The 13,835-nt window shown below is 36.2% G+C and overlaps 1 protein-coding gene across 3 annotated transcripts; it reads right to left on the bottom strand.

The window, feature by feature from the left end:
• Window positions 1-889: 889 nt before the first annotated feature.
• Window positions 890-13,812, bottom strand: prf1.9 (perforin 1.9). Of its 3 annotated transcripts, none has more exons than XM_073943031.1 (5): window positions 7,705-7,856; window positions 6,864-7,403; window positions 6,431-6,569; window positions 3,730-3,947; window positions 890-3,076 (listed from the first exon to the last, which is right to left on the bottom strand). In XM_073943031.1, the coding sequence occupies exons 2-5, from the start codon at window positions 7,391-7,393 to the stop codon at window positions 2,197-2,199; spliced, it is 1,767 nt and encodes a 588-aa protein (XP_073799132.1). In that variant the 5' UTR covers window positions 7,394-7,403; window positions 7,705-7,856; the 3' UTR covers window positions 890-2,196. The 3 variants fall into 3 exon arrangements, with proteins under 3 accessions (XP_073799132.1, XP_073799126.1, NP_001304687.1); XM_073943025.1 differs by lacking the exon at window positions 7,705-7,856 and adding an exon at window positions 11,404-13,812 and having other exon boundaries at window positions 897-3,076; NM_001317758.1 differs by lacking the exon at window positions 7,705-7,856 and having other exon boundaries at window positions 2,197-3,076; window positions 6,864-7,393.
• Window positions 13,813-13,835: the final 23 nt, after the last annotated feature.

The following is a 13,835-nucleotide window of genomic DNA, read 5'->3' as shown; positions in this document are numbered from 1 at the left end:
TGGGACCCTTTTCTCTTTAGAAGAACCAGTTGTGTGGTCTTAAACGACCACTGCAGGGCTGAATGTGGTGAAACACAACCTACATATTGTGACAATGGAAGATGTGAGCATTATTCATGTTGACCTGTCAATTGTTCAAACATGAAGCATGGAGAGCCTGACAGGGACCGCTAAACTAGTCAAATCAAAACTTTAGTAAACGTTACACATGCTTTAGTGCTGCTGTTAGTCACCAGTTCCACCCAAAGCGTTAAACAGACTTTTATCCTCCTACATGCTTCAAGTACTTAATATGTACAAATGACAGACAAATCCCAGCAAACAATTTAGTGTTTAATAGATATCTAAGCGTAGATAGCTTGGCTAAAACAAGGCTAAATTTGCGCTGTCAGTGAAAATCTAATAGACATTCAAGAATAGGCCAAATCTAGACTAGTCGTCAAATAGACAGAGTTTATACGTGTAGTCATTCATTTCTGTCTATTTAAAGACTAGTCTATAGTTTTGGTATATTCCTAGACGTCTATTAAATTTTCACTGACAGGCCAAATTTAGCCTTGTTTTAGGCAAGATGACTGTGTTTAGAGGTTTATTTATTATCTATTAAACATCTATTAAAAACAAAAAAATGCTTGCTGGGATTAGTTTAGGTCACAATTCATGATATTGATACTGGCTTGCCTATTATTAAGATATTAACCGTTTGTTTGTAATTATGAAGTATGATCTTATTCTGCAGCCCTAATCCTACCCAATATCTAAACCCAACTTCTAGCTTACTATTTATAAACAGTAGTTTATTGAGTAAATGGTTTGTTAATACCGTGAATTGTGACCTAAACTAAAGTGTTACCAATGACAGTAATCATTTTAAAGAATCACTGAAGCTGCTGTGCTTCTAATTATTTTATTAGCCAAATATCTGCAAGCAATGGACAAATAACAATCTGCAAGCATAGAATACATCAAACATCTAAATCTGTAAATCAAAGCAAAATTGATACAAATAAAATGCAATGCTGAGATACAAAATATAAAACTGCATGTGCAGTTGAAGTCAAAATTATTAGCCCTCCGGTATTTTTTTTTTCTTTTCAAACATTTCCTCAAAGGAACACAGCAATTAATTTTTTCACAGTATTTCCTATAATATTCTTTCTTGTGGAAAAAGTCTTATCTGAATAATTTTGGCTAGAATAAAAGCAGTTTTTAAAACCATTTTAAGGTCAATATTATTAGCCCCCTTAAGGAATACATTTTTTTTCAATAGTCTACAGAACAAATCACTGTTATACAATAACTTGCCTAATTACCCTAACCTGCCTAGTTAACCTAGTTAAAGAGTCCCTATTATGAGTTTTTGAAGATGAACTTTCATGCAGTGTGTAACACAGCTCTAAGTGACTGAAAACATCCTGCTGAGGATTAAATCTATAAGTGCACCGTGTTTAAAACTGTTAATTCTTTAATGAAATAGTCGACTCAGAGTCCAATCAATTAATCGTGTTTGGTTCGGATCTCTCGGTCTTTAACTGCATTGCTTTAACACACTCCTGCATTGGGCTCTTACATACTCTGCCATTTCATAGCCATGCTGGGTGTTTCTCTCTGTCTCACGCTGAACGCAGTTGACCAATCACAACAGACTGGGTCATCAGACCAATCACAGCAGATTAGCTTAGGGGTTTGGGAACAAATGAATCACTAAATGAATAATATAGGAGTCATTGGGATAATAAGGTAAAAATAAATATATACTATAAGACAATGAAAGGGTTTTTGACCTTGCTTGCATCTAAGGCTTTTGTTGAAGACCCCCAAAACCAAAATATGAACTTTTATAAGACAAAATAAGGGCTCTTTAAGCCTTTAGATCCCATTTTAAGCTGAATACTAGTAAATAACTAGAAATAAATATTTACTGTCATCATAGCAAAGATAAAATAAATCAGTTAATAGAGATGAGTTATTATAACTATTATGTTTATAAATGCGTTGAAATTTTTTTTTTGCGTTAAACAGAAATTGAAAAGAAAATATTGAGATGGGTTAATAATTCAGGACGGCTAATAATTCTGACTTCAACTGTATGTATAAGTGTATGCTAATATATATCTGCTAAATGAATTAAATTTAAATGCTTCTTGCTGCATCTAACAAGTAACGAGATTTACGAGAGACTAGCATTCTTGTTGTTCACAAATTCTGCCTTTTGCTTTCAGCCTCACTGGTCTGACCCAACAGGGCTCGACGCTCCTTTAAGAGCACCCCCATTTTCACCAGCATATCTTTCGGGACAGGTCTTGCATGTCTCGACACGTAGAGCTTCTCCAAGTGGGACGCCATCGGAGATCCCACATACTCAGTGCACGAGGAGCCCGCCAAACTAGGCCCACACGTCACAGACGTCTTAAAATACAGCAAACCATGATTGAGTCGACAGAAATCATTTTTTACACCGGCCTTCAGCTGAATGTTGCACGTCCCCAAAAGATCATCATCCCACTTATTATCCCTATCCCAAACTTCTAATTTCAATCCCCCAAACTGAGAAACAACAAAGCTCCCAAGATCAAACCTCCAGTTCCACTTTGGTGAGTTCTGGTTCCAGATCACTGGCGTTTCCCCTAAAAAGAGCTTTTGATTTCGAAAGACCTTGACGTAGCCATCGGTCCAGGTAAAATAGTCGCCGAACAGACCTGTGGCTCTCATTACAGTCACTGTAATTTGGGCAATTCCTCGTTGTGCGGGACAGCAGTTGGCTTTGACAGCAGGATTGTTGTGGCAGCTGCAAGCGCAGGGCTCTTTGGGGTTTGTCGCGATGCCGGTTTTGCAGGGTGAAGAGCAATTCTTCAAGAGGGCCTTCTGCAGGACGTAGTCATGAATGGCACGGCGTAGTTGATCGCGTTTGGGGTTTTTGGCTGGCATTAGCATGTGGAGGGGTTTCAGTGAGAAGGATATCACGTCTGGCTGTTGAGGCACTGAGGAGAGCCACTGTTTATAAGCACCAGGGTCATTGCTGGCTGAGAAGAGAAGAGCGCTGTCTTGAGTATGGCCACCGGTGATTTCTGTTAACCTAGTGGAACATTAATGAAAATGATAAGTGTAAAGGAGCACATAATAATAATCGTCATAATAAACTGTTATTTTAATAAATTTTTTTCTTTAGTTACTACAATACAGTTAGTTTTTATACAGTATAATACATTTATAATATGATAGGATCAATTAGTATGATTTTGCTACGTTTACACTCAAGATTAGAGTTAGGATGAGGATTTCAGAGTTATTATTTCATTTTCATAATCTATTATATCTATATATCATATATCAGATTTTATACATGTAAAGAAAAATATCTATATCTACTAATTATGGTGAAAGTTAATAATAATAGTTATGATAAATAATAATAATAATAATTATTATTATAATAACAATTAATATTATTATTTTTTTTATTATTATATTAAAGTTAAATTTCTAAATTTGATAGATATTTGAATTATATAGAAGAAAATATATGTAGCTATTTGATCATTTTTATACAAAATATAAAGAAAAATGCCTTAATCTCTAAAAAATATAAAATAAATAATAAAAAAATGATAAATATTATAATTAATATCAGATAATACTTCTTACATTGATTTATTATTATTTATGGAAGTCTCTAATGTTAATCATTTCAAGCTCTTTCTTAAAAGTTTAAAAAGTCAAGGCACAAACCTATCACTGAAACTGTTAGCAAAGCTGTGTGCGCTCAGTTTTTTGTCTTGGCTCTGTTTACAGTGACGATAAGCTGTGTCTACACTTATCCTCCCCATCACACTTGCAGATGCTTCGACGTCCAAGCATGTTTTGACCTCATCTACACTGAGGTCTTGTAGAGTCGCCATGCATTGTTTAACACTGGTGACAGACTGCACACCTCCACCCAGTTTTACCTGAACAACACATTACAAACGCACTCGTGACAGACCCAAAACAACACTGCACAATAGAGATCAAATTTAGAGAACAACTTGTACCTTCCTCAATTTTAAGTCACTGCCTAGCAAAGTTATAGGTGTTTCAAGAATTATACACGATCCAAAGCACAGTATAAATACTTAAATGGGATATTTAAAAAAATGAAGATCAAAAGGAAAAGTCTTTCAGCTACAGTAAGAGAAGCTGGTTATCCTGATTTTTGATTTCTAAAATAATGCATCTAAAAAATGTTACTAGCTCATTCAAGTTCTACAAAACCTCTGGCCATCCATCCAAAGCACAAAATGATAATGGAGAATCTTAATGATAATCAGTTCAACAATGCAGCTGAATAAGCCATCTCAGCACTGAAGGATCTGAAGTCCTTGCAGTGACCAAACGTTTATCAGCAGATAATCAAAAGACTAGACTGACCTTTGCTGAAGGTTGAAGCAGGTTGAACTTGTCCAAAGCATAATTTTAAAGTATGAAGTTTAATTAATTTGGCCATTATGGGAAACTTTTTGTTAGTGGTATGGGAAAAGACTGAACATAAAATATGTGCAGAAGTCAGTGAAAGGTGAAGGAGGAAGTGACATGGTTTGGGGGATGTTTTCTGTAGCAAAGGTTTATCAGAAGCTCCTTCAGCAACGTTAAGTTACTTCTCTGCATTAATCACCAAAAAAAAAAAAAAAAAAAAAGAAAATATATATATATATATATATATATATATATATATATATATATATATATATATATATATATATATATATATATATATATATATATATATATATATATATATATATATATATATATATATATTATTGAGGACAATGAGTAAAGCTGAAAGCCTTTAGCTGAAAATATTAAAATAATAAAATGGCCAGACAAGAGCCTAGAACTTAACCTGAATGAACATCTTGCGTGACTACTGTGACTAACTACGGTGATGTCCTGTACATATGATCAACTCATTTAGAGAAAAACCATGGTCAAACTGCAATTCCATTTATATGCATTCATTTATATGCATGTGAATGCAGCAGACAAAGCTTGGTAATCTCTGACCATGTCCAATAGAAGATCAAAACATGTCCTCTTTGAACACTGAAAAAAAAATGTTTTATTGCAAATTGTTGCAAACAGCTTCAATAAACTTAATTTAAACAAACAAATTAAGTTGAACATTAATAAATATAACTTGCTTAAATTCAGCACATATAAATTGTTTGCAACTACTTGCCTTAAAACATTTTTGTAAATCCAATTAATTACTTTTTTTTATATCATGAATCATTTTTTTGTGTACAGTTATTTAAAATACAGAAAGTAATCAGTCTCACATCATCTTTTTCCCCCACACTTTTGTGCAGGACTGTGAAACAGAATTTCGCATGCACAAACCCATAGTGTGAACGTGGCTTCAAGGGATAGTTCACCAAAAAATGAAATTTTACTTACCCTCAAGAAATTGCTAACCTTGAGTTCCTTTATTTTGCTCAAGAAAAAAGAAAATAGAATGCCTAAAACCTGTAACTATTGGCTGTATGCATGCAGGCTTTTAATTTTCAGCCAGGCAGCCCAAGGGCTTCTGGTGAACTGTCTTTTTATTACAAAATTGTCATGTTTAAGATCTGATTTCTTTAAAAATCAGCGATCTTCACTGCCTGATAGATATACGATATGAAGTGGGTCTCAGATCGGACAAGAAGCACTGCATTAAAGTCCATTTTCCCCCACCATGTCTTTATAATATGACAGTTTATTTTACCCCAGTATTTTCATTGAAATTTTTGCGCTAGCCTGTTGCTACTGACGACTTTCATCTCATTTTAGGCTTGACTGAATTTAACTGAATGTATTGTAATTATATTACAACATCGATGCTGTAAAAACAACCTTGTGAAAATGAAAATAGTCACATTAAGCTTTCACCACAAGTTTATCATTGGCTTTAAAACTCTAACTGTGCATAGAGCCCATTGACATCCATAGAAAAAAAATATATATTATAGATGTCAGTGGTTACAGATTTTCAGCATTCATTAAAATATCTTCCTTTGGGTTGAACAGAAGAAATTCAAATAGGTTTGAAACAAGTAAAGGATGAGTAAATAATGACAGACAGATCAAATTTTAATTTTAGGTCAACTGTCCCTTGAAGCGCCTTCAAACTTTCTACTCATGTTTGACTTCTGTCAGCACTCTACTGAATTTTTACTTTCTTGCCTTATTTGCTATACAGTGATTTTTACCAAATACATTTTTAAGTGACTTTTGTAAAAAACTTTTCTTCTATTTGCATGGTATTGCCACAACTAAATAAAAAAAAAAATTTGAACAAGGAAGGTTACAGTATTTGTTGTTCTCTAAATATGACTTCCACAATCAATCACTCACTCGATAACTTGTATTTATCTGTATAAGCATATTAGTGGTGAGTTTTTTTGATTACCTGGATAATGTAATGTGTGCCAAACTTTTCAACGAGTGACAGGTAGCTCTCTTTTGTCTGGTTGTCATACGTCGCTGGAAGGTTACTGAAGTCATCTCTTAGTTCATGGTGAAGAGGAGCGCTGCTGGCAATCCTGTAGCTGAAGAAAGTCGTTTATAGAGCTGTGCATTAATATCAGCATGCAGTAACCAAAAGGCTGCGCAATTAAAGGAATAGTTCACCCAAAACACAAACGAAGATATTTTGAAGAAAGCAGAAAACCTGTAACCATTGACTTCCACAGGAAAAGCAAATACTTATTAGTCAATAGTTACAGGTTTTCAGCTTTCTTCAAAATATCTTCTTTTGTGTTTACCACAACAGATTAAGGTTTGAAATATGACATCATTTTCATTTTTGGGTGAACTATCCCTTTAACTATATTAAGCATTACCTGTAGTACACGCAGGATGCAGACTGCTTGATGAAGCTGAATTTGTCCTTTTTGGTCTTGCTCATTGAATAGTCAGAAAGCCTTGAGTTAGTTCCAGCAACCATCAGAGACACCTTACTTAACATATTTCCTATTCCCAGTCCAGTTTTCCAGTTGTTCTCTATGGAGGAGGTGCTGGAACTGACCAGGGACTCGCTGGACTCATAAACAGAGCTGGATAGGGACATGGTGCACTTTTGAGATGCCCTCCAGTAGACGGCTGACACCGGGAGCTTCTGCTTTTCGTTCTGCATGAATGGGTTTTTGCACAGATTACACGTGTTGTTATTGAGATCCCACTTACTCATGTCGAAGACAAAGGTCCCCAGGCGTTGCATCTTAGTAATGTCGAATCCCTCCCCAGCCAAGTCAGATCCTGGCACAAAACTGGCATCTTGACACTCTGCTTGTTTTCCCAGAAAGCATGCTGGGCTGGTTGGAGGAGTAAGGTATAGAAGAAGCACAGAGCACAGTAGAGCTACAGGAACCATTGTGAGTTTCCTAGAGAAAATAAGATTGCATTGAAACATGTCGTTAACATCATAACAATTTCAACAACATACAATGCATGTCGTGATTTGTGTTTTTAATTTTTCGGTTTATTATAGCCCCTTCAATATGCAGTGATCTAATAATTATTAAATACAGTTTCTTTTATTAATGAAATGTTTTATAAAGGCATGGGATGTTTTAGCATGTAAATTCTTACTTAAATTGCAGTTTTCTGAACTGGAGCAGAGGTCAGTTTAAAAACAAAACAGCATGTTTGCAATGAAATGAGTTTAAGATCTTTCTAACTTACCCAGAGGGTCTTCAGAATCATTAGTCTAAGAGTGTCCCACATGCAGACTTAGATCAAGTATCTGTGCTGTGTTCATATTTATACACCACAGTTTACATCTCACCCCTGGTCAGACTTGAGAGCATTCACACCTTTATGGTCAATGTGTATGCAGGATGCATAGGGTTGGAAATATTGATAAAGGTTGTTATTTAGCATAAAAGGATGTGGTTTTAATTCAGCAAAACCATGAGCAAAGGTGATATTTAGACCATTATATTAAACACAAATTAATGGTTTCATTGTATTTACTGCTATTATTTCTGCATTTTTACTTGGATTTAAAGTGTGTCAGAGCAGGCATAACTTTTATGAAGCACTTTTGAAGTGCGTTCATGTCATTGTTTAATACAGAGGTGGCATGAATGGATTGGCACCGCAGGCATAATTAATCGGGGATTTATGCAGTATTATCTTTAAATATAATTTTGATCAGACAGAGCAGACTTACTCAGCTTTGTAAATATTACTTAAGAACGTAAGCTAAAGGAAATCAAACATTGGTGTTAGACACCTATGGCACCCTTTTAAAAAGTTTTACAGCTCTTGTTTTTAAACCACTGGTTCAGACCTGCAAACAAAGAAATATAATTTCATGATTGCATTCATTTATTTTTATCAAATTTCATTTTGAAATCAAAATTAAGATTTAAGGCAAACTGCATACAGTATCTTCATGCAACTGATCTCCAGTGAAGGTTTTCTCCATCTGAATTACCCTGTCTACACTAATTGACTTTGTTTTAAATAAGTAAAAAAAGTATAATTATTTGCAAAATGTTTCATGTAAATGTAGCCTAATGCTCAGATTAATAGACTCATCATGGGCCTGTGGTCTGCATGGTTTACACATCGTGACTCATTTAAAAAAACAAATACGTTTGTCATCGTGGTTGGAAATTTTCATTTCAGCCTTGTGGTGCATGTGATACCTTTCATGAGTGTGAGATTTGGTCTCTAAAATGATCATTGTAGAACAATAATTTGTGAACGCTGTGTTGCATTAGTCCAATAGATGTTAATATGCTAAAGAAATTGAAAGGTTTTGATTTGCATATTGAGGCGTTTTTTTTGTAATGCAGGGCCATAATTTTTTAAGGTAATATAACATGTCATTCTTGTATATGTAAAAGGCAGTACACTATTACAGTACTCTTTGTGAATAAAAAAAAATAAATATTACATTTACATTTACATTTAGTTTAGCAGACGCTTTTATCCAAAGCGACTTATAAATGAGTACAAGGAAGCAATTTACACAACTATAAAAGTAACAATGAATAAGTGCTATAGGCAAGTTTCAGGTATGCAAAAAAAGTGTCAGAAGCAAAACAGTAGTCATTTTTTTTTAATAATGTAGTTAGTGGAGGGGTCAGAGAGGGAATTGCAAATTAGTAAGGAAAGTGGAGACTAAATAGTTGAGTTTTAAGTCATTTTTTGAAGACAGTGAGTGACTGCCATTCTGATGCAGTTAGGGAGTTCATCCCACCAACTGGGCAGATTAGAGCGAGAGTTCAGGAAAGTGATTTCTTCCCTCTTTAGGATGGAACCACGAGGCGACTTTCATTCACAGAACGCAAGTTTCTGGAGGGAAATATATTGTGACACTTGCAAAAATGCAAAACATGCAAAAAATAGTCAGATGTTAAGCAATTTTATTGACGGCTGTGCTCAGTGATGGGCAAAAATACATTAAAATGTATTTTCAAATACCTCAATTTTATATGTATAAAATAAACTAAAAAATACAGCAGCCACAACAAGTATTACATTAAAATACTGTATTTTAGTGTGAGAATACCCTCACTTTTACATGGGAGTATAACATTTCTTCGCAAACCTTCTATCAACAGGCATATTCGATCAATCGCTTCACCATTAAACTGACCTAGTGAAGTAAACCATGTTTGATAACAACAGCTTTTTTCTAAGCAAGATTAAGTCAGCCACTGTAGGACTTGTTTTAATGTTGTTTGTCTTATTTTCTTGGCATCTACATCAGCAATTTAACCAAAACTACTATTATATGTGCAGTTTACTCATTCCCGCAAGATTCTTTCAGTTCTCCTTTAACTGGAAAAGTCTCAGTTTACCCACTTAGCGAACACCAGCACACCATCTTTAGGTGTTTTATTAAAAGTTTGTCTGAATTTCCACCTGCAGCGCTGAGACTGAGAATAATTATGTGCTGTAGGCTCCAAATTCTGTTCTTAAGGACTAATATTTTACTCTAACTTATTTCTTAAGGAAATATGCATAACTTCCATCCATAGTACAAGAGTTGAACACCTTATTAATTTTCTGTTCTGACCTCAAGAATAGGCAAATAACAGAAAGCATCAATCTGAGGCAGCATTTTAAAGATGTCATCATATAGACTTCCTACAAAGTATTTTACAGTATTTTTAAAATTCAAAAATACAAGACACTAAAGTATTTTGATACAAAATATTAACCCATTATCATCCACCCTATCAAATACAACTTGCAAAATGTGTATTAGAAATACTTGTATCATAAATACTACCCATCCCTGCTGGTTGTGCTTGTTGGCAAGCTGGCATTGTCAATCCATGCAGCCTGGTGCAATAAAAGTTCAATTGTTTCATTTAAAGATCTTTGACCTGGATTGTGCCACTTATAAAGCTAAACTTTTAATTAAGTCATATTTAGGGACTACATTGCTGTCTGATCAACCAATGTTGTCTAGAGTATTAGTGTTAATAGTATTAGTATTATTTATTAAGTATTAATTTAATGTGTCCCAGTTGCAGTCATGATTTGGTTCAGAAAAGTTGGCATGAAATGTAACAGTATTTTTTGGCCCAATCTCAAATGGCAACCCAAAGAGGAAGGGGCATTCATGCAATAGTATCTGGATGCAGCCTTTCTGATGCAAGCTGAGATTGCATCACTCTGCGATGCAATGTCAGACACAATGCACTTATATGGAGTGAGTGACGTCACCGTGATGGGTAGGGTTAGGGGTGGGGTTAGGTGAGCCCATTAAAACGCATTGGATGCAGCTCAGATTGCACTGCACCAGGTCTGCATCCAGACCCCTCTCCATTCACGGGCAACCTTTCGAAAGCTAAATTGATGAATACTATTGTATTGGCTATTGTAAGTCTTCAAAGACACGAATGCATATGAAGTTTAGTATTTGAGATTCATTACGCCCTGTTGTGACATCATTTTTCAAGGTAAAATGGCTTTCGTAAATTTAAAAAATGTTGGACTGGATTTAAGTTTCATCCTTCAGAAATATTTGGATGGAAGAAATGGTCTTTGTTGTTGGTTTACATGTAAACTTGAACAGTCGGTTGTTTCAAAAAGCGGAATTTTAAAGTGTAGCAGGTACTTAATTTATATCTTAGGTGAAGTTGTTGATTTGCATATCCAGTAAAACAGGTTATTTTAATAATTTCAGATTGTTTATTATCGGTTGGTCTGCATGTAAACATTAAAAAAGTTCTAAATGTATTAATATATATATATATATATATATATATATATATATATATATATATATATATATATATATATATATACAGTATATATATATATATATATATATAGGAATATTTTCCAGTAGAATTTCATGGTATATATTTTTTTGGGGGGTCATTGTAAAGGTGGCGCAGTGGGTAGAATGATCACCTCACAGCACGAACGTCGCTGGTTCGAGCCCTGGCTGGGTCAGTTGGCATTTCTGTGTGGAGTTTGTATGTTCTCCCTGTGTTCATGTTTCTTCTAGGTGCTCCGGTTTTCCCCACAGTCCAAAGAGAGGTGAATTGAATAAGCTAAATCGACTGTAGTGTATGTGTGTGAATGCAAGAGTGTATGGATGTTTCCCAGTGATGGGTTGCAGCTGGAAGGGCATCCGCTGTGTAAAAGATATACCGGATAAGTTGCCGGTTTATTCTGCTGTGGCAATCCCAGATGAATAAAGGGACTAAGCTGAAAAGAGAATGAATGAATGAATGAATGAATGAATGAATGAATGAATGAATGAATGAATGAATGAATGAATGAATGAATGAATGGGTCATTGTAACTTTGACACATTGGTCAAATCCTTACTAAAACCCCAAATCATCTCATTCTGATGATTGAGATTTCTAGCTGACTACTTACTAAGTGAAAAAAATATTTAAATGTGACAAAGGAATGACTGATAGTCAAAAAGTACCCACCGTATATGGTAAAGTGCTACAGAATGTGGACAGCCTGCGTACCGGAGCCATTCATACCTCACACATTCATTAGTATGGATTCAATTAGGCTACTCAATCAAACGAGCAGACGATGCTATCTTCGGTGGCTCATTCCAATGCATGGTTGAATCGTTTAGACCGATTCGCGAACGAATCGTTTAGACTCAGCTTTGTTCAACCAATTCAGAGAAAAAAGAGACTCGGACAACGCTATTTTGAGCTATCATTAAGGTATAGCCTAAATGATTTTAAATAATATCAAATACAATATGCGAAGCAGATAGTTTATGATTTCATGTTGTGACATCTTTAAAATGTATTTTTAATGGGCAAAAATCTTTTAATAAAGGAAAATTGAATGCATCCTGTCCTCGCGCCACCCCCGGCTCGTCCCAGTTGGTCCAGACTGGATTATAGCGCTGCAGCATCAGCGGATGAGAAGAGTGAAGGCCGGGCCGCTGCGCCCCTCCACCAGCCGCATGTTCCCGCACACCGGTATCACACAGCCCACAAGAAATGCGCCGGACGAATGTCGCGGATATTAACCTTTTTTTGATAAAGCCGCCTATCAGAAACGGATTTCCTCTCCAAAGCTCTCATTTATAACTCTGCTGGCTGAAATCACTGCAAGCTAGCAGCAACATCACTTGGCACCGTAGAGGAGACGTGTTTCTGTGAGCCGAGCACCACGAACATTCCTCCGTCTGCTGGATGACAAATGCCAAGCCTACGGATAGGGATATTTTAGTCGGAGTAGGGGGCTTGCAGGAATGCAAGTGCAGCTGTTTGGGGAAACCGGCTGTGATGTGTGACCACCGCTAAAACAGTGACTGTGGAGCTCGTGTGTTTTTGCAGTCAGCACAATCAAGGTGACGGCAGCTAGCCCGTTAGCTCTTCAAGCTATCCGGGTAGTGCGAGACAGGGAACAGGCAACGCGTTTGATATCAGAAGATCTCTGTTGTTAAACTAAAAGAAGAAAGCACATGAAGCATGTGTTCTTTTTATTTATGTATTTATTCATTTATTTATTGTGGACGGTGCACTTATTACGTAGGTAATGCCAGGGGAGGCTCGTATGTGAAGGGGATGAACTTGACATATCTATAAGAATTTGAAAATCTTTGTTTTTTTATGTTAGCCGAATACCCTCAATTTAACCCCCTAAACCCCGTGGGATGTCATATCGATTCTGACATTGTACACTGTATGTTTTCATACTTACGATTTGGTGCCAAGCAATATTGTCTTATCAGCATTAAATTGAACCGGTATTTGTTTACCGCAAAAACACGCCTATCCGTGCGCCGTTCGAGTCGACATGTCCCGTTAATGAGTTTAGTATCAGTTTTTTGGCAAAACACACGAGTGTCACAGAGCGCTGGTAGCTGAATTCAGAGTGAATGCCAACGCTGGTGGTGATGATGATGATGATGATTCACTCTACGGGAATATGAGGAAGTTACTCTGAACCTTCACGAAACCCCTGCAGTTCCCGATGGTGAAATTAACCAGCGGCTTTTTGATGAGCTGCAAACGAAAGCCGGCTGTCCTCTGGTCGCCACTGAAGTCGAGCTGACAGAAGCTGGAGGGGTTTGTTTTAAAGGCTCGGGCAGGGTGTGACCGCACTTCGTTTAAATGTTACATGCAGCCCTGTATATATCAGCGAAGCTCACTATGAACGCAGCCTGGATCTTCTACGTCAACCCGTGTGGATGACGCCGCCGCCAGCGTCCAAACACAAACCGTCGCGGAGGCAAAAGTTGATTTTTAAAATTATTTCGGCTAAAGAGGAGCTGTGCTAGCCATGTAGCTGGCTGCACATGACCGCACTGGACTTCTCCGACTAATGTCTAGGGTGTCAGATCTTTTTTTAGT

The sequence above is a fragment of the Danio rerio genome, chromosome 3, assembly GCF_049306965.1.
Source record: "Danio rerio strain Tuebingen ecotype United States chromosome 3, GRCz12tu, whole genome shotgun sequence".
NCBI lineage: Eukaryota > Metazoa > Chordata > Actinopteri > Cypriniformes > Danionidae > Danio > Danio rerio.
Note: the sequence above shows the minus strand (reverse complement) of the source record. Positions and strands in the feature narration are given on the sequence as shown.

Coding starts and splice junctions, on each gene's coding strand:
- prf1.9 (XM_073943025.1), bottom strand. CDS start 11,489: ATGAACACAGGGAGAACATACAAACTCCACACAGAAATGCCAACTGAC. Junction 6,570..6,863: donor GCATCCTGCGTGTACTACAG/GTAATGCTTAAT, acceptor GACTTTCTTCAG/CTACAGGATTGCCAGCAGCG. Junction 3,948..6,430: donor GCACACATTACATTATCCAG/GTAATCAAAAAA, acceptor TGTGTTGTTCAG/GTAAAACTGGGTGGAGGTGT.